General features: G+C 35.8%; 1 protein-coding gene across 1 annotated transcript; it reads left to right on the top strand.

The window, feature by feature from the left end:
- Positions 1-20,473: 20,473 nt before the first annotated feature.
- LOC124994179 (arrestin domain-containing protein 3-like) lies at positions 20,474-21,955 on the top strand (the record flags this gene model as incomplete). Its single annotated transcript, XM_047565992.1, has 1 exon — positions 20,474-21,955. A coding segment is annotated over one exon (1,188 nt), but the record flags the coding sequence as incomplete, so codon positions are not given.
- Between the last annotated feature and the right edge of the window lie 401 nt (positions 21,956-22,356).

Here is a 22,356-nt window from a genome sequence, read left to right as displayed (position 1 = left end):
TTAATATTTGAAAAGCACATAGAACAGTGCTGGGTCCATTGTAAACACTATTAATTATTTTTATTGTTGTTGCTGCTTTATTGTTTTGTTAGTGTGGCACTGGAGATTGAACCCAGTTCTTTGTGCATGATAGGCAAGTTCTCTACTATGGAGCCACTAATGTTTGTTTTAATTTGCCATTTCTGTTATAATTCTTCCCAGATTAATTTATAGTTTAATGTCCTTCTGAATCACAACTTCAATCCAATGAAAATTCAGAGCTCACTGTATAGTTGCTTCAAAAAGAAAAGAATATCCCAAACTTACTACATAGTAGAACATAATAGAAAATAATAGTAAAACATTAATAAATGTTGATTAAGAAAGAGACCAAAAATGGATCTGATGTTACAACAAAACAATATGTGGAAATAAACTTCAAAATGAAAGAAAGGGCAAACATTTCCAGTGATAAGCATAATATGTGAATAATTATGTATCTACATTAAAAAAATTGATGCACATCTTATAGCACAAGCCAAAACAAAAACATGTTTAGTTAAAATCAGAAAACTAAATTGAAAAATAATTTATATTAAAGAAATCCCAGCAGAATATTTAATGGTCAGATATTATGGATAAATGACTCTTATTTTCAGCACTTAAATGATATGGAAATTTCAATGGCAAAATGAAATAAATTTAACAGGTGATTAAATCAAAAGTTTTAACTGAATCACCAAGATTCAAGGCTGAGATTTTCCAAAGAGGTGTGTCAAGAAAAGATGCCAGTTTTCAAGGAAGATTATTGAAAACCAGTTGGACGACTCTTAAAATTCTTACCTCCACCAAGGTAATGAATGGGTGTGTAGAGATTGGAGAGGATTTGGTAAGAGACATCTTTTAAAAGCCCTTGGTGTGCCCTGCTTACTTGGCCTGAGGTGGGAGTTGCTGACCTGAAAATCAGGTGGACTGGAGCCTGGTTCCTGCCTGAGAAAGTCTCAGGATTAACAACTAGTGAGCCAGAGGAAGAAGTTACAGAAACTGGTCAACTCTCTTTGTCAAGGTAAAGGATGCTTGAGTGTTATCTGGAAATCATGTGTAGGCCATGTGTGAAAGAAAACTGACTTCCACTATCTTTGGTCCTGTCCTGGAGGGCTTCTTATGGACTCAAAGAAACGTCTATAAGGGTCAACTCTTCACTTGGAGGTGACTCTTCTGAATACCCTTGGAGATGCCTGATCCATTTCAAGGGAAGATAAGGGATCCTTAAAGGTTGATGGGGAGCCCTTATAAAACAAAGCCACCTTTGAACAAGTGTCAGACTTAGAGTGCATAACACTGGTCATTTAATAACATATTTGCCTTCTTTATCTTTTCTCCCTCTCTGCCCATTGATCCTGGAGGAGAAGTTGAGAATAACAAGCTGGGGGAGGAGAAGCAGAAATACTAGGCAGGGAAATAGAGAAATACTCTTAATTTCCCAACTGAAGAAGTGCTGATCTGGAGAAAGGATAAAAGATTTGCTTTAACTGAAGCCTAGAGTTTTCATACTTATTCATCACTGGGCACCCTATTTCTAAATTGAGATCAGGTTTTGTGGTGCATAGCAACCAGAAGACTATTTGTTAGTTGAATGACTCCAGAAGTCTGAGAGGCAATAGGGTAAGATGGAATATAAAGGGTCACTGAGAAAAAAAAAGGAAAAGAAATTGCCTAACATTCTGGTTGTATTTGTTCAGTGGAACAGATATAAAATTTTTAATTGTGCATAAAATTTTTAGTTGTATGAAAATTAATGACAGAGTCAAATCAAAACTGAAAATAACCAGGAAAATATTTTCAGGAATACAGCAAAGACTTACTATGTATTTCATAGAGTTCATTCAAATTTATAAGAAAAATAACCATCATTAATAAATATGTAAATTGGGCAATAATTAATGCAAATAGAAATGGATAAAATAAAAATATTAGCAGTGAGGGAATATAAAATAAGATATTTATAACTATTACATCAAAAATAGTGGTAAAAGATATGTAGTATTAGTAAGTTTGGAGTGAAATGGTAATTTTCTGAGGCCCTTGGTTTGATATATTTCTCTTAAGAATAATAGAGTAATAATTTCAAATAATACAAACACCTCTACCTAAGCTCAGTGAGATACTGTTTGACATTTACACTAAGAAAATAATTCAGCAGAATAAAAATTCTTACAAAAGTGATCATGATAATACCAGCTATAATAGCAAATGTGGAAATTACAATATTAAATAATAGGAAATGGTAAAAAAAATCATGGGGCATCAACATGATGTGAAGTTATGATTAGAAGTGATCATTTTGAATATAATAAAATATACTATGAAATAATGCATAGAAAAAATGAGACTTTGTTTACTAGACCTATAACAGTATATAAAATATCCAATATATAAAATATATATTGTATAACTGTAATATGTGTATAAGCATTGTATTAAATAGGTACATATATATTGCCCATAGTTTAAAATTGATGATTTTGAATAATTGGGCAGAGATGGTGTTAAACTGAAGAGAAGCTAAGAAAATAAGGAAGAATGTAAAAAATTAACTGGAGGGAGAGAATACTGTTTTCAGAACACAGGGAAAAGGAAGCCTGAGTTCTACATCTGGCTCTTCCTTCCCTCTGTGATTTAGGGCAATAATGCACTTAACATTTCTGAGCTTCTGTGACCTCAAATAAACGCAAAGAGTTAGATGAATTCCAGCCCTAAAGTTATATCTTTTGTTTCTCTTTTATATTCTTTTCTCTCTCTCCTTAATAAAAGAAAGTACAGGATTTCTAGGGCAGAAGCCAGTTGGACACCAGCCACAATGATGAAACTGGAAAGATTCAAAAGGGAAGCAGTTAGAGAGGATTGTGTCTTTTCAAAGTCTACTATGCCATCTTGTCATGATGAAATTATATATGTATATATATATGTATTATATATATTTACATACATGTTATATTCACTGTCAGTTTACATATCTTTTATTTGAATTTTTTCAAATTTTCTAAATATATCACTTATTAAAATATAACAGGATTGTTAAAGACTAGTTTTAAATTCTATTTATGCTACCAACCAAGATCCAAATTCTTTTGAATTTTAATTTCTTCAATTGTTAAAAGGTTAAAGAATATCTTCCCTTTTACTTTATAAGGTTTTTCCAAAAATAAAGTTTAGGTAATATATATTAAAATGTTTTATAACCATTAGGCATCCTGTAAGTTCCTCATCTTTCCCCAGTTTTCTCCATTTCTCTCACTTCAGGCAACTTCTTTTCCATGGGATTCCTGAGCAAGTTAATGACTCAGTTTTCATCTAAAATCTGGAACTATTGTGGAATAGTCCAGTTAGGCAGCCCAGGCTAACCTCTAGTGAAAGATCTACAAAGTAGACATCCTGGTCAGGCCCCTAACATTGCAGGGTTGGTACTAATTTTAAAAAAGTAGAGAACTATATATCATATCAATAAACATTTAGCTATAAGTCAATCTAATAAATTATTGAATAATTTATTCTCTATCTTCCCCTGTTTTCTGCACTGAATCCCTCTGGTTAGTTTCTGTGTGAAATCGCTCAGATTTCATCAGTTGAACTGAATCCCTTTGAGTCAAAGGAGTTAAAGGAATACACATGGAAGCTAAGATAAAATGGAAGAGTTGGAAGATACGGAAGATCTTTTTAACCTTCAAAATGGTCTGGAAGCCTGGCTCAATATGGCAATGCCTGGACTTGCTGGAGTTCCATGTCATTAGTTAATGTTTTCTTGCCTCCAGCACATGCTCACTCTTTTCTCTTTCTATTCCTACTCCCTCGCAATACGGCTTTTGGATACAGGATGTAAGATACCGCAGACCACATGTCCATACTGTCCAGACCTTCTTAAGACAGTCTCCTCTGGTTGTCTCTGTGATTCAGGGAGCTTGCAGTAGCTGTGGGGTCCACTCTCAGGAGGACAGACCTGAAGAAGCATGTCCATTTCTCTCATTTCAGAAAACTCCTCACGCATGAGACTCTTGAGAAAAGTCAAGGCCAGTGGTTGTGGAATAGTTTGGTTAACCAGCCAAGGCTAACCTGTAGCAAAAGATCATTTCAGAATCATCCTGGGGTACTAGATATTGAAAATATAAACTAGAAAAAAAAAGTATTCTCTGGGCATTTTGCCCTTTGGGGAGAAACAGGACTAGACAAGTGACAGAGCTGAATATGAACAGAGAGTACTTCTCCTATAGGGTGGGACACAGGGCTTCTTATTAATTCCTTTAATTGCCCAATCTCCTTCTTGGCTCAACTTTAAGCACTGTTGGGTTTGGTTTTACTTTAGGCCTCTTAATCCTGGAAAAGAAATGAATTCAATGGAGGTTTTCCATTAGGATATTTCAGTGTTATTTATAGCATATTGTCCAAAACTGTCCATATTTTTAGGAAATTATTTTACATTACATTTATTAGGGTTATAAACTTTATACCATCTTCATGATATCTTGCTCCAAGAGAGCTCTCTCTCTATATATATATATATAAAACTTTCCCCGCTCTAGACATTAATTGGGTATGGAGAAAGAAAAGATGCTGAGAAGGCTTCATGCAAAGCATCTGGCAGGATATGAAGTGTTCTAACACTTATCCAATGGCTTATTGGTGCCAGACATTGTTCTTTGTACTGTGTATATTAACATATTTAATCCTTACATCAGCCTTACAAGCAGGTAGTCTCTTTGCTTTCCACTTTATAAATAAGGAATCTGAGCTGGAGAGGAGCCAAGTAATTAGTAACACAACTAATACATTGGACCAGGGATTTGGACCTAGTCAGACTGGCTTCTCTCAAAACCATTGTTTCTTTTTTTTTTAAATTAAAAAAAAATATTTCTTTTTTGATACACATGACAGTATATTTTGACACATTTATGCAAACATGGAGTATATCTTACTCTACTTAGGATCCCAGTCTCATGGATGTACATGCTGTGGAGATTCACTGTGGTATATTCACTTATGTACATAGGAAAGTTATGTCAAAATAATTCAGAATAATTTCTACCATCTTTTCTATTCTTATCCTTCTCCCTTCCCTTCATTTCCCTTTGTCTAATTCTCTAAAATTCCATTCCCCCTGGCCCTCCCACCTTGTTGCAGCCACATATCAGAGAGAACATTTGACCTTTGAAAACCATCTTCCCTTTTATTCTTCATCACTTTTTCTTTCTGGAATTTTGCTAAGGGTTTTTACATATAAAAGATCAAGTCATGTAATTCCCATAATTTCTCTCTCAGGTACTATTATTATCTGTGTTTTATAGCAGTTGCTTGAAATGTGTGCTATTTTTGGGTCTCCCCTTCCATTTTTATTTTGGTCACTTTCCCGTGCACCCTCTCTGCTCCTGGTTCTGCAGGGACTGGAAGAGAACCTGCCTCTCTCCTGTTTTCCAGCCTCATTCTCTGGACACTCTCACCTGAGCTGCCTGGCGCCATTGGGGTGGGGTCTGGCTTGGGTCTGAGGCATTTCAGATGGAACCTGTCTCTTTGGCAGTAGACAGGCTCAGCCAGGCCAAGCTGGAGTGCATTTATGCATCTTGGGAAGACCCCACCCAGGCTCATTAAACCTGAAAACATTTGGTAACTATTACTGTGTATCTGCTTTACAAATAAATAAAGGCAGGCCTTGAGTTATTATTTGACCTTCTCAAGGTCACATAGCAAATCAGCATTTAGGTGGCATAAAAGCAATGGCCTCTGGTCTCTGCTTCTGTGCTTTCTTTTGTCATTACATCTTTATTTTCTTCAAAAAGTATGTCTTTTTTCTTGTTGATAAATTAAATACCAAAAGATTTTAATTTAGAAAATTTTAATTTAGAACTATAGTCCTCTATAATTATTAATGAAATTAGTTCTTATACCCCATTCAGAACTAATTTAATTTTCAAAAAATAAATTGAATTGGCAATGATGATGTTTTTGTATTATGATGGAAGTCTTAGGGAGTACCCCTTTTTCTCCTTCCTGTTCAGCTCCTGTGATGATTAATCTTGGTTATAAGCTTGACTAGATTGAAAGATGCCCAGAAAATTGATAAAGCACACTTCAGGTTGTATCTGTGAGGGTGTTTCCAGAGGTGATTGACACATGAATAAGAGAAATGTCAAGGGGTGGGGGTGTGACCCTCCCTGAATGTGGGCAGTACCATAGACTAGGCTGTGGTCCCAGATGGAACAGGAAGCAGAGGAAGGGAATGTACCATTTTGCAAACATGATTTTTTTGACCAGGTGCTTTCTAAGCTACTGCCATCACCCATGGATATCAGACTTTGATTCTTTCAGCCCTTGAATGTGGACTTGCTCCAGCAACTCTGCAGGGAGCTTCCAGGCCTTCTGCCTTGTATTGGTGAATCATCGTTGGTCCTTCATTTCTGAGGCTTCTTGAACTCAGCAGTTACTGCTTTGCCTGGCTGCAGATGGCCATTGTGGGATATCCAGCCTCGCATCATGTAAGCCAGTCTAATAAATCCCTGCTCATAATTACATATACATTCTATCGGTACTGTTCCTCTGGAGAAATCTGATGAATAACATCCCCCACCCAAGTCTTTTAGGAAGCATTTGAGTCCTTAAAATTTTTAAGTCCCTGGGTCAACTGAAGCAATAAAATACAATTATTTTACCATATTTCTTATACAAAATGAGAAATGCTAATTTGATAAGATTTTTAAAAAGCTATTTTAGAATAAAACTACAGATTTTGAAACATTGTCAGATATTCATATTAAAATAATCTTATGAAAAATATGTTGAGTACTTCAACAGTTTAAACATTACTGTAGTTGGAATAATTTCTTTTTGAAATGAGAGATATGGCTCATTAAAATAAGATTTTATAAGAAATAGTTCCCATGATTATTTTGCTTTCTTACCACATTACCACATTAAATAGAAAGACAGATTTTCTGCAGATGTTTCTATTAGTATACTGAGTATTCTGAGACGTAAAGTCTGACTTAAGTTTAATTAAAAGGATGCATCCTTTAAAACTCATGGAAATAAATCTAATGTACTTATGCATTTTCTTTCAGTTTGATGCCATATGGAAACTGTTTTTGTAACATTCATAAATTTCTTCTTGTGTGAATTAATATAAGAAACCTGTACTTCCTTTACAATGGTATTTTAATAATTATGACAAAAATATAAAATGTAAATATACATATAATCATGTATTATATCCTTGTGGACTCATTCAATTAACTTACAGGTATTTGAATTCAACATTAAATGACCAATAATTATATATGTAAAGTTAATGTGATGGGAACTTTTCAAATTCATAAATTATTAAGTATAAAATAATTCTGGTTTTGGTTAATTGTGCTTTTCAACACTTCTGTAAACTTTGATGAAGTCTGAAATCAAAGATTGCTTTGCTTGTGGTCACATCTATGGTGTGTTATGGTTTGAGTGTGTTCCCCTAGGTGTCATGTGTTGACATCTGGTCCCCACTGTGAGACTTATTCCTCGTAAGGTGTTTAGAAGTGGGATCTTTGGGAAGTAATTGGGATTAAAGGCAGTAGGATAGAGCTCCTATGATTGAATCTTGGTGGCTTTATAAGAAGAGGGAGAGAAACCTTGGGGCACTGCCATTGAGAAGGTCCTCATGAGAAGTGACCCCTTGTTCTTGCATTGCTAGAACTATGAGCTGAAATAAATCTCTTTTGTTTATAACTCATCCGAGTTTGTACTATTGTACTATTGGCTACAAAAAATAAAGACCTTCACCTTGTAAAGAAATAAGAAGTCAAAATGCAAGAAAAAGTAAAATACTAGGCAGGGGAAGTGGTAAATGTCTCTAATCCAAGCTATTTGGGAGGCTGAGGCAGGAGGATTGTGAATTCCAGGCTAGCGGGCAATTTAGCGAGTCCCTATCTAAAAAGAAATAAAATTAAACAAAATGGATTGAGGATATAGCTTAGTGGTAGCGCACCCCTGAGTTAAATTCCTAGCTACCTAGTCCCCCCAAAAGTAAAGTCTTTATAATGCTAGAAATCTTCTAAATTTAAGATTGGAGAGGTGTGGTAAGCATATAGTGGTGTTTCAAATAGTTCCAGTTTAAATAGCAAAAAAGAAGTATTTGGAATAATAATGGAATATTTAAGGACTTCATATACACAAATAGATGTAAAAACAAAAATGGGACTTTTTTTCATTTATACATTCTAAGATGAATTTTATTTAAGTAGATTTCAATAAAATCATAATGCTTTTCCCATACTATTATAATATTAATTCCTGTGTCATATATATTAGCTGAATTTCTTAAGCCAATATTATTTTCTGGAAATTACTAGGTGAATCTAGTATGAGGAATCAATTTTGTGTTGCAGTTTCTTGTAAGGATTCATGTTTATCATGTTTACCTAATCCTTTGACTCAGAAATAGAAAACAACCATTTGAATCTGGTCTGACTGGTAACTGTATTTTGAAGCAAATAATTATAACAAGTTTAAACAAAGGGTATTTGCTCACCACCCACTCAGAACCCACTCTAGTTAAAACATGCACAAAAAGAATACACAACAAAACATCAAAAGCACTATGAACATAGAGAAAATTTACCCCAACATTATTCAGCTTATAAGTTTCCCATAAAGACAATAGGGTTTCTTTCACAAAGCTCTAGACAAATGCACATAAAATGAAATTTCTTCTGTATGCATATTTATTAATCTAATACAAAAAATCAATTTTTTCAAAATGACTAGAATGTTTTACGACTGATTGAGTAATTATTTGGCTTTCCTTCAATTGATTTTCTATACTCAGCAATTATATTTTTTAAAAAATTTACACATCCGATCATGTATCAGTTCTGTCCTCCATGCACCCCATGTCTGTTTTCCTCAGAACATTTATTTCTGTTTTTAAGGTGATGTGGATATTTGATTAACTCCTGTCTTCTCATAACATTATAATGGAGAAGGAAATAAATCAGGTTGGTTTGCCATTCTATTCTCAGGGCCTAATAAGCACCTGTCCATAACAAGTGCTTAATAATAAGTAGCTGAATGATGAAGGACCATGAAGATTGATGTTGGGTAGAACAGAGTCCTTTATGCATTGTGCCTAATTATCTGCCAGGAATATGAAAGTACTGGGATGTTTAATATTGTGCCCTTGACTTCTAAAAATACTTCATTGAATACTCTCCTTTCCCACCTTTGGAAACCAAAGATTAATTGGAAAACTCTTTATGCTATTGATATTAAACTCCATTAAATATTTAGCTGAACAATGATTGTTGTTGCCTTTTGTAGGCACATTGAGATAATTCCTAAATTCATTAATTTACTCTTTCTATTCAACAAATATTTAAGAAATATGTCCCACTAATCATTAGGATAGAGGGAGATGGAATTGAGACTATTTAGTCAAGTCCCCTTTCACCACTGGCAATATTGCAGCAGACTGCTAAGGCATATTGACTCACTGGCCACTTCTACTGCTTGAAGGATCCCCCAACTCAAAAGGACTGTTGTTACCTTTCTAGAAAGGTGGATTGAAAAATTAATGAGCAGTTTTACATGGTCCAGATATTCTTTCTTCTGTAGGAATATGTGACCCAAATTGAAAAACAAACCAAAACAAAACCCATTATTCCAACCCTTTAATCCCCACTGTGGAAACTTAAAATAAAGCCACATTCAAATAAGCTTTAATGGAAACCAGTGCCTGTATTTATTTCCTATTGTACACTTTGCTGTGCCCCAAGGGACTAATTTTCCATTAGGAATGTCAACCCTAACAATGGGGATGGAAGCTGGAAGGTTGTTTGGGTGGGAGCATTACTCCTTCCTGCCAAAGGCAATCGCTAGACTCATAAACATACCAGACTATATTTGAAAAGGGCTTAAGGCTTACATCACACAACATATAGCTCTAGAGACTGAAGAGTTTGGGGAGTTTGTGGAGGAAATAAAACCAAAAATAAACCAAACAAACAAACAAATAAACAAAACACCATAATGTGAAAACTTCCATAATGTAAAAGAAATACAAATCTGGCAATAGCAGCAAGAGAGAAGAAAGTTGAGATGATACAGAGGATATCATTTATAGAAAGAACAATTCAAATTTTGGAGAATTCAGAAGCAATAGGAAACATCTCCAACAATGGAAGATACAAGTAAATCTGCTAGTGGCCCCATGAGGAGAACACTAAAGGTACCTGGTCCTTTACTAAAGGACTAAAGGTATCTAATAGGGCCCTCCTGAATGGTTGTGTACTGCCTCCTTAAAGCACATCTTTGAGGGGTGAAAATAGTGATGGAAAGAGGCCAGTTCAAAATCAAATAAGCCTGTATACAAGCCTTGCTCTATCAATTGCTAGATAAGACCTTGAATACTGTGCTTGTTTTTTGTCTCCCCAAATTCATTTGCTGAAGCCCTGATGGTATTTGGAGATTGGACTTTGGGGAAGTAAGTAAAGTTGGATGTTGTTATGAGAGTGGGGCCTCTGTGATGGTCTTAAGGAGCTTAAAAGAAGAAGAAAGGTCAGAGTGCTAGCAGTCCCTCCCTCCCTCTCTTTTCCTGCTGTGTAAGCCAGGGAGAGAGAGTCTGCACCAGAGAACTAAATCCATTGCATTCTTTTTTTTTAATGTAAAAAAAAGTTTTATTATCTTTAATATGAAGAATTCTTGAAGGTCAATACAAATTACAAGTAGGAAAACAGGCTGTGAAGATTGTAAGATATATCACTTGGGAATTACCTCATTGCTTGTGACAGAGACCAAAATTAGTCAAGTAGAAATTATCCTTCATGTAAAAGAAATTTAGATACAAAAGATTTACTACTCTTTTGTTTAAAAAAATATTTATTTATTAATTGTTTACAGACTGCATTTTGATTCATTGTACACAAATGGGGTATATCATTTCGTTTCTATGGCTGTACACGATGTAGATTCATACCATTCGTGTAACCATACATGTACATAGGGTAATGATGTCTGTCTCTTTCCACCATTTTTCATTCGCCCCCCCCCTCATTTCCTTCTACATAATCTAAAGTTCCTCCAGTCTTCTCTCACTCCCCACCCCCCCCACCACCATTATGTATCATTCTCCATTGCATTCTTGATATTGGTGTTTCCACCCTCCACAACTGGGAGTCATATATTCTGATTTTGAAGTCACTCATCGTATGGTATTTTGTTATGACTGCCTGAGCTGACTGAGACAGTGCTTAACTTGTTGAAATGTCTCTTAGTCAATTTGGACTGCTATAACAAAGTACCTGAGACTGGGTAGTTTCTAAAGAAAAGAAAAGTGTTTCAAATAGTTCTGAAGACTGGAAGATCAAGGTGCTGGCTTAGCTTATAGTTAGGTATGGAGTGCAGTTTAGAAAAGATCTGGTCTGTACAGCAAAAGACCTTCATAGGGAATTTTGAGGAAAAGAGAGGCCCATGCAACTGCAACAGAGAGTGTTGGCCCCAGGTCAAAGCAGGGTCAAGTCCAGGGCATGAGTGGGTTTCTTTTGATTTTTTATTCACCTCTGAGAAAGGTCTGGCCCATATGTGGGTTTTGTTCCTGTCTCCCAACAGCAGGATCAGAGATCTGTATGGGTTTCTCTAGGTATTCCTGTTTTTTCCTCAGACTTTAGCAGATGTAATTACCCTTTGTTATCCACAGGGGATTGGTTCCAGGGCCTTGCAGATAGCAAAATCTGTGGATCCTCACATTCCTTATACAAAAATAAATGTATTTGTATCTAATTTAAACATATACTCACATGTTTTATTTATTTTATTTTTTATTTTTTGTGGTGCTGAGCATCAAACTCAGGGACTCACACGTGCTAGGCTCTACCTCTTTGCTACATATCCAGTTCCTACCATATATTTTAAATCATCTTTAGATCACTTATAAATACATTATAAATACTGTGTAATCTTTTTGTTTTACTACATTTTTTAGGGAATAACAACAACAAAAAACGGAGTCTGTACACATTCAGTACTGATGCAATTTTAAAAAAAATATATTTTTGATTCATTGTTGGTGGAGCCAGCACTTTCAGAATTTGCAGATGTGGACTCGAGGGACTTGAGGGAAGGTTGTCTGTATGCTGAACTTGGGTTACCTCACATCCCCTGTCCTGCCCAGATCTTCCTTCTGGGCACCTGGAGGAGGCTTGTGGTGCTGAGGACGTGGGGTCCCAGAGTTTCCAAAAAGTCACGATAACTAATCCTCAACCTTCGATAATAGACTTTCTCTGATTTTTTCTTTTGTGACTGTCATCTCTTTCTCCTGTGCTGTTAATACTATGAATTTGTTATAATTTGGATCTGCAATGTCCCCCAGAGACTGATGAGTGGAAGGCTTGGTCCCCAGCTAGTGGTGCTGTTTGGAGGTTTTTGAAACGAGAAGAGCCTAGATGCAGGGAGTAGGTCCCTGGAGGTGTGCATTTAAGGTTTTTTGAGACCCTTGAGTTCTTACTCTTTCTGCTTCCTGGCTGTCAGGAGATCAACGGCTTTGCTTCACATGTTCCCTTTCATGATATTCTGATTCATCAAAGTCCCAGAAACAACAGAGCCATGGGATCATGGACTGAAACCTCTCAAACTGCAAGACAAAATAAACCTTTCCTCCTTTAATTTTATTTCTCTTAGGAATTTTGTCACAGAAATGGAAAACTGAATAACACATAGTTCACATGCCCTATTTCTCCTGGGAGGAGTTTGACACTTTTGGGAATTCAGTTTACCTGATTGTGTTGTGATGTAAGTTTTCTAGTGCGATTAAAGTGAGTATTTTATAGATGATCCAGGTTTTTGTCATCAGTAGATCGAGAGTTCTACTTTTTTTTTTTTTGCATTTTTATACAATATAAGTAGAAGAACAGCCTTCCTTTTCCTATTCTATTTGATACACTCTTTTTCTTTGGCAAAACACAATGAATATTCCCTTACTGTACTCCAACTTTAACTATTACTGAAAATCTCATTGGAAGATACTGATCATCACTGCCCAACATTCTTCAGTTTGCATTTCCTCCAAAGTACGTATGATGTAGATCAGGGTTGACTTGTTTGTTTTAAGTAAGGTTCATGGCCCACTGATAGGCAGTTAGTGTCGGCCAAGAGATAGACAAATTGATCCAGAAATTCCAGTCTTTTCTTTGGAAAAACAGCTGGGGAATTCCATGGATTTCATGGTTTAATACAACCAAGGATTATTTACCATTAGCAAAAGGAGTTACTAAGGGTGATATGATTTTATTATTCATAAACAAAATTCATAAGCTTTTATTAGAGTTAACTGAGGAATCTAATTTAGTGTTTCTTAAATGATGTCTGGTGACTAATGTTGCCATCTTATATATCATATTACTCCAAAACATGGTGTCTTTTCTTTTCTTTTTTTTGGTACCAGGGATTGAACTCAGGAGCACTTGACCACTGCGACACATCCCCAGCTCTATTTTGCATTTTATTTAGAGACAGGGTCTCACTGAGTTGCTTAGTGCCTTGCTTTTGCTGAGGTTGACTTTGAACTCTTGATCCTCCTACCTCAGCCTCCGGAGCCTCTGGGATTATAGGCAGATCACCTTATCTAGCTCCAAAACATGGTGTCTTAAAGCAATAAACACTTATTCACATATAATGCCTGTGAGCAAGAAATCCAGGCACACTTTGGTTTCTTGCTTCAAGCACTTACAGTCTTTAGAGGTTGTGGTCTTATCCTAAGGCTCATCTGAGGTGGAGGTTGGGGAGAGACCTACTAAGCTCATTCAAGTTGTTGTTGGCATGCCTTGGCCTCTATCTGCATGGCCACATTGTGACATGGCAGCTAGCCTGGAAGAATGATCTCAGTGAGAGCAAGAGACAGAGTGACTGCCAGACAGAAGTTGCCATCATTGTAGGACTGAATATTGAAAATGATAACCCATCACTTCTCCCATATTTCTATACACTGGAAGAGAGTCCATAGGTTCAGGGTATACGTGATGGGAGGTCAGCAAGGGCCATCTCAGAGGTTGTCAGCATACCAGCTGAATTTCTACTTCTAATTACTAATATAGGTAGCTGAAATTACTATCACTTCTAGAATTCCTGTATTATCACTGAAAATGTAGGGTTGCCTTCATCTAATTATGACTTGACATATATTTGTTGAAATCTATGCATTTGTGGATTTAATATTCGTGAGTGTATTTAACCTTAGAATGTATTCACCTCTTACTGTTATGTATTCACTGCCTTTTCACTATTTTAATGATATTTTATTTTTAACACTTCATTCTTATCAGTGGGAGTCCTTCTCCACCTCTCTTGGAGAAGAAATCTCAAATACTGGAGAACAACTGGCAAATAAATTGAATAGGGATTTTTATTTCAGTATTCAGCTTAAAGTCATGAGCAATAACAATAGTTTGAACCCCAAATATCTTTTCCTAATCTAACTTTGAAAATATACTTGGTTAAGATTAGGGTAAATTCTCTTCTTTCATACTTTGATTATAATCAGGCAACTAATTAGAGCAAGGACATTTAATTTCTCAGTTTTTTCTATGGATAGGATTTAAAATCAAAGTAGATAACCAAAAGGAGTATCTTAGAGATGATTTACTCATTCTCTTACCTTATGGATACAGAAAGTGAATCTCTAAAAGCTTTAGTTTCAAAGTTAGAATTCAAAAGAAATTACAAACTTTAACACAGGTTGAGCATCCCTAATCTGAAGATCCAAAATCTGAAACATTTTGTGTGGTGACATGATACCACAAGTCTGATGGCTCAATGTATGCAAATTTGTTCCATGCATATAATTATTAAATAATGTATGAAATTCCCTTCAAGGTATGTATAGAAGGTATATATGAAATTAATTCCATGTTTGAACTTGGGTCCTATTCCTGAGATATCTCATTATGTCTGTGCAAATATTCCAAAATCTGAAATCTGAAACTCTACCAATCTTGATTTCAGATAGGGACACTCATTATGTAGTCTACAATCAGACTCTTGATCTTTTCTTGCAAACATATTCTGCTTTCTAGACAATGGAGTATATAAGTTCCTTTTGAGAAGATTATTCACTATGTTCAGTCCCTCTTGAAGTCCTATTGATTGTACTTCTTAAATAAAGTATATCTTGGATCTATTCACTTTTGTCTCTTCCTAATACCACCTCTTTGGTACAAATGACCACAGTCCACATTCTAAAGGAATCATCTTTCTTCTGCTCTCGCCCTGGTCTAGTTCATTCTCCACAGGTTAGGCACAGAAACCTCCTTTGAAATGAAAATCTAATCACATTGATTTAATTCTTTCTAATTTCTGTTGGGCATTGAGAACAAGATCACAAATTTGCCCTATTAGATCCTGCAATATCTGTCCCCCTCTCCTGCCCTGTCACATATGGAAACTCTTTCTCTTACCATGAAGCTTATTCTATTACCTCAGGTCCTTCCCTTAAAATCTTTCCTCCCTTGCCTGAATCAATCTTTCCTGTGCCCTTTACCCAACCTGTATGTCATATTTCAGGTTAGTTATCACTTCCTACAGCGAGAATTCTTAGGCATATGCAGTCAAATTCCCCCACTTTCTAATGCACTCATCACATTTGGTCATTATATTTTTATTTGCATAATTGATTACCTCTTGCTTTTCTCACCAGACTATTAGTGTCATGAAAGCAGGGACAATGAGTGTACTGTGCACTATATTATATCAGTATCTGGCACAAAATTTGTGATCTAGAAGCACTTGCTGCAGAATGTCTGAATGAATGAGTTGGGCTGTAGGCTCAGATGCATTACACTTTGGTCCAGTGTGAGTTTTACCACATTTTACTGCCCTTTTCTTTTGTTAAATAAACACTTTTAAATTTTAATTGAAAATGAAGGAAACATACAGTTTTTAACCACACATTTTAAAAATGTAAGGTGAATAATAATTAAAGTTTAAAAAAGATGGGCAATTCAAAATTCTTTAGTAGAAAAACTAAGCACATACAAATTTCAGAGAAAACCTACAAGAAGAGTACCAAAGGAGCACCAAGAAGGAAAATTAAGGAATTCGAGAAAATAAAAGCAGAGACTACATGTTTAATTATGTTGTAAGTTGATCTAGTTACGAGAGTAAGTTAGGAGGACACAGGGGACATGAAAAGAACACATAAGTCACTACCACTGGCAGCACTCCTAAGGAGAGGGTGGGCAAAACAGTGGCTTCTTTTTAAGCTCTAAAGTACGGATCTTGCTCACACTTGGTTATATTATTTTTTTTTTTTTTTCCCAAAAAGGATGAGCTTAAAGTAAGGGTAAGGAATTCAGTGACCTACTAACCTAGTTAGATCTTTAGAGACAGCCTTTGGCTGCAAAACGATTTCCTGTGATTCATATTCAGTTTTGAATAAATATTCTAAACCTCTGGGCAGTAGTTTTTTAAAATCATGATTTCTTTTTCTTTTTCTTTCCTTTTTTGCAAATGATGAAAAGACCTACCTTTAAAGTTATGGATATATATAATTCTCTGTAGAAGAAGCAAATAGAAAACATTGCCAAAAAATAATGAAGCACCTGGAAAGAAGAGGTGCCAAGCCCTCTCAGGGAACGATCATGCTCTGTCTCACACCTGGCTGAGGTGTGTGTTTTACTAACATCTTGAGTAGGACTATGTTCTTTTAACCCTGACAAATGATAGACCTGCTTAGACCACATCTCATTGTGTAATGCTTCTTAAGGATGATCATGTTAACAAGAAATTGCTGTTACACAAGTATTCACAGGTGCCATTTGAATATATTTTTGATTTAATACAGAAGTAATGTCAATGAAAGTAGATTAAAATAGAACAGAACAGATTAAAATAGAAATAGTATTTCAACTTAAAAATCAATAATTGTATGACAAATTCCTGTTATTATTTTGTATACATGAAAATCATTCAAGAAGTAGTCTATTTGAACAGTGAATGTTAGTGACATTATTGAAATATAAGGCAATAATACTAATGGTAAGTTACACATTTTTGTGTTTCAGTTTCTTAACTCACAAAATAAGGATCATACTTCATTACCTCATAGGGTTATTGTGAGGATTTACATGCTATTTCAACAATATGTTTACTTGCCGATCCTGAACACTTTATAACTTGGTATTATAATAAGCATCCAAATAAACTATAAAGGAAGACTAAAGAAGCAGGAAATTAAACACACTCCAAACACACATATAAACACACAAAGAAAATCACTCTTTTGGTTTCCCTGCCTTTTTGTTGGAACAGAAGTAAACATAATGGTGGCTTTTAAAGGTTCATTTTAAAGGTATTACTTTACAATAAGCAAAAAGAAACAGTGATAAATCATCCAGTGCCACAGTATAAATTGATTTGGGTTTCTTAATTTTCTTAATGGATGTTTTCCTATCTATAGACCCCTTTCTCTAATACTTTATGAAGCAGAGCTTGGACAGCCTCTGTCCCCACTCCCTTAACACCAATAAAAATGGGACAGCTTATAGCCTGTGGTTAAGAAAACACAACGGAAAAATAGCAAATGTGTTTTTTATAACTGGAAATTTTTTAGGGTGTTGGGAAATAGTATTGCTTAAATAAAATAAGGATTTGATTCTAACTACTGATTTTCAGAGAAACCTTAAGCAAGATACTAAGTGTAAGTTTATGGTCTGAAAGCTAATTGATAAGAATCTTGAAATACTTTTTAGAAATGCCTTGTCAGTTTTTCAAATTATGCATGTAAGATTTATAGAACTATTTACTAAGTTTTTGTTATGCAAAGAGAGTCATCTTTTGACAGGGTATAAAACTCAGGGAATTAATCCAAATATAACAAATTAGAAGCATTCTAATTTTGCTTAGCTCTCCAAGGCATAAATAGACTATCTAATTGGTCTTTCTTTTGCCTATTAGATTTATATCAAACATTTGCTCTGAGTAATATTAATATAAGTGGCAAACTGGAGAACTTCTTGTTCCTTTTAAAATCGCATTACTTAATCTCAAGGTCATGGCCATTTGGTAATATGCTCTCTTTATCTTCTAGCACCATCCTACCTTATTTGGAATAAAAGATAAATTAGTTGAATTTGAGTGAATAATTGTCAGAAATTCAACATAGCTTACATGCCAAATATCCTTCCTTGCAAAATGATGCCATTTACATTAAATTTTGAAATCTTCCTCTTAGCCTATTTTTTGGAGTTCACAAAAAGCACAATACCTAACAACAGGTCAGAACTGAGAACACACGTTTTCTCTATTAAAAGGATGCAAAAACTCAAAGAGAATAGGTATGTCTTTCTTTGTGGAAATAACCCTAGTGCAGTGTGCTATGGATGAAAAGAACAAGACAGATGAATAAACCATAGGGCTGGGAATATAGCTCAGTTGATAGTGCACTTGCCTCTCAGGCATAAGGCCCTGGGTTCAATCCCCAGCACCACGAAAGCAAACAAACAAAACCCCAGCAATATAGATTCATCTGATCTGTCTTGCCTCTAATGAGTATTTCCCAAACTGGATGCATTCTTTTGGTTTCCTGTCTGCCTGGCCCTCCTGATTTAGTGATGTGTTTGACTCTCTCCATTCACAACCATCCCGATTCATTTCCTGGCTTTTACAACTCTTTCCTGGCATAATGCCTTCTTGGGCTGCCATCTCAGAATTATTCTCTTCTTTCTTCTTTGGACTTATTCCAAAATCAACTACATTCAACTCAGACCTTTTATGTGAAGTCTTGACCAATCATTGCTTAAATCCATTTGCTTTGCTCTACACAGACAAAAATACAGGCAGAAGCAACATAAATCCTTTGGTCTTCTTTACTTGGGACATTAAAGGTCAAATTCTAAATTATTTTATTGCCTTATAGGAAAAAACAGTGTTGGTTAAGAGGACTCCATAACAATGGGAAAGTATTATAGGAACATTGATATCAGAACCACAAGGATTTGTTAAGCCCAGTGAAGGATTTTCAGACGTACATCCTGGGGTTCTCCCTGAATCTTCTACTAAACCATTAATTGACTTAGAGGATCACTGGGTATTTCCAAAGCTCATTTCTATCTCTTGTGTAAATGTGGGAAAAATTATGGTCTCAAACCTTTGGTAAAATAACATGACAGACATTTTGTTCTTACCTTTTTAATCCATGAGGCTGAAGATTTTCTTACTACTATAAAACTTCTAGGTGTCTTGATGGTACATTTAATATGAAGACTACAAGGAGCAAAAGAAAAAAATGTAATTATCCTGTGTACCACAGTTTTCATTGAAAAAAATAATAGTGGACTTCAAAATCTCAGAAGAAAAAATGAATGATTTTTGAACCTTGGTTTTAATTGTAATGTAATGATACAGTAAAATATTTTCTTGAGTTATGAAAAACATTTGTGGTTATTTTCTGGTAGAAAGATTCATTTAGAATGCTTACATTAAAATTTGATCTCTTTATATGAATAAAACAATTGCATACATTTCATGCCTGCCTGCCTTCCTTCCTTCCTTCCTTCCTTTCTTCCTTCCTTCCTTCTTTCTTTTTCTCAATTATTGTGGAAGAATGAGTTGTCACCTCATTATATCTTCCCCATGTGCAATGGAAATTTGAAGGCATCCTTATGATTGTGGCCTCTTTGTCATAGTTTTAGTTCTTATGAAAGTGTGCTAGGCCAAGGAGAAAAATTCCTATTGCAAGATTTAAATTGAGCTAGTGGTGTTAAATAACTGCTATTCAAATTGAGATCTGGGTAGAAAGAGTAGGAGAAAGAATGAGGATAACACATAATCTAGAATGGTTAATATAATTAGCATGTAAGTAAACTAATATATGGAACACCCCTGAGAAAAATGTACCTTGATAAGCTGTAAGAGTACATTTCAGTTGTATAAGTGATTCTGGTTTCATGTCAAGAGTATGATGCCTCATAATAGAGGTTACAATATGGTAAGTGGCACCACGTATAGTACATTGGATCCCAAAGCTGGTTTGCTGTTTGAATCCCTCAGATAGTCCTTAAAATCTTTAGAATCAGACTTTCTAAGATATGTCCTGAGAGTCCTATTTTAGAAATCTTCTACCATGGAAGCTACAATTGTAATGGCCAGAGTAGTCTTGAAGTCACAGATGACAAGATCTAAGTTTTCTGAGTCATATTTTTCTTATCATTAAATGGAGTGAAAGGATACCTGCTTTGAAGAGTACCTCAGAACTATTCTAAATCACATATAAAATTCCTATCAAAAATTCTATTCCGTCTTTGTAAGGAGACCACTGAGACGAGCAGGATCGCGGAGCAGCAGCCTCTCTGCTGCCCTGACTTTTTAAGAAATCTCAATGAACTATTTGTGAAGAATCACTGATCCTGCCTGCAAGGTTTTTGCTGGCAAAGACATCGATCAGTGTTAAGTGAAGATCACATTTTATATGCTATCTTGACTTTTTTTTGTCTTACATTATATTTTTATAGATTTTGTTATAATCGTGGTGCTGGGAAAGGTGAAGAGTTTGACAATAAGCTTTGACTGTCTCAATGACAGCAATGTCCCTGTGTATTCTAGTGGGGATACTGTCTCAGGAAGGGTGAATTTAGAAGTTACTGGAGAAATCAGAGTAAAATCTCTTAAAATTCATGCAAGAGGACATGCGAAAGTACGCTGGACTGCATCTAGAAACGCCGGCTCCAATACTGCCTATACACAGAATTACACTGAAGAAGTTGAATATTTCAACCATAAAGACATCCTAATTGGGCATGAAAGAGATGATGATAATTCCGAAGAAGGCTTCAATACTATTCATTCAGGAAGGCATGAATATGCATTCAGCTTCGAGCTTCCACAGACACCACTTGCTACCTCATTCGAAGGCCGACATGGCAGTGTGCGCTATTGGGTGAAAGCCGAATTGCACAGGACTTGGCTTCTACCAGTAAAATTAAAGAAGGAATTTACAGTCTTTGAGCATATAGATATCAACACTCCTTCATTACTGTCACCCCAAGCAGGCACAAAAGAAAAGACTCTGTGTTGCTGGTTCTGTACCTCAGGCCCAATATCCTTAAGTGCCAAAATTGAAAGGAAAGGCTATACCCCAGGTGAATCAATTCAGATATTTGCTGAGATTGAGAACTGCTCTTCCCGAATGGTGGTGCCAAAGGCAACCATTTACCAAACACAGGCCTTCTATGCCAAGGGGAAAATGAAGGAAGTGAAACAGCTTGTGGCTAACTTGCGTGGGGAATCCTTATCATCTGGAAAGACAGAGACGTGGAATGGCAAGTTGCTGAAAATTCCACCAGTTTCACCCTCTATCCTCGATTGTAGTATAATCCGTGTGGAATATTCACTAATGGTTTATGTGGATATTCCTGGAGCTATGGATTTGTTTCTTAATTTGCCACTTGTCATCGGTACCATTCCTCTGCATCCATTTGGTAGCAGAACCTCAAGTGTAAGCAGTCAGTGTAGCATGAATATGAACCAGCTTAGTTTATCCCTTCCTGAAAGACCTGAAGCACCACCCAGTTATGCAGAAGTGGTAACAGAGGAACAAAGACGGAACAACCTTGCACCGATTGATCCAAATCCTGATCAATCTTCAGATGATAGACCATCCTGCCCCTCTCGTTGAAGGAACACTTGGTTGAATCAAGTTGATGTGGGTTCTGAACTGTATCTCTTCTGGCTGAGGACAGAGAAGTACCTTGGAGACATGTTTTCAGAGGAAGTGGAATTGCTTTTGCCCAGAAAAATGGCAAATACATGAAACAACAAGTGATCATGCTTTAGAAGCCTACAGCAACATTCTGGGACTGCTCCAATATGCTTGAAGATCTAAGCTTTTCTTCTTTAAAACTGGCACATATTAAGAGCAGTCTTCTTAGCCTATGGTCATACGTGTCAAGACACCATGTTATAAGAGGGATGATTTTCTTCTTTTGATTTGAAAATTTGCACAAGCTCAATGCTTACATTGTGCGGTTCAATGTCACTACAGCTTTTTTTTTGTTTTTCCATTTCAATCAGACTCTTGATACTCTTTTAAAACTTGTTGTGGTCAGCACAACAAGGAACAAAAGAAAGCTTTGAAAAAACTTTAACATGAAAAAAACGCACTGACATTTTTTTAATTTAATATAGCCTGGACTTTACCTGCGTATGCACATGCTCAGAATTGTCCTACTAGGTTGACCATGTATCACCTCTTCAGCTTGGATCCTATTGTGGATTTATTTACAAACATCAAATGCCTTCAAGCCAATCCTTTTTGCTGTATGTTTTGCAGCCTACTGTAGTAGATCCGCAACAGATATGTGGGGAAAAGGA

Source organism: Sciurus carolinensis, chromosome 10 (genome assembly GCF_902686445.1).
Source record: "Sciurus carolinensis chromosome 10, mSciCar1.2, whole genome shotgun sequence".
Classification (NCBI taxonomy): Eukaryota; Metazoa; Chordata; class Mammalia; order Rodentia; family Sciuridae; genus Sciurus; species Sciurus carolinensis.
This window is presented reverse-complemented; position numbering and strand designations above follow the sequence as displayed.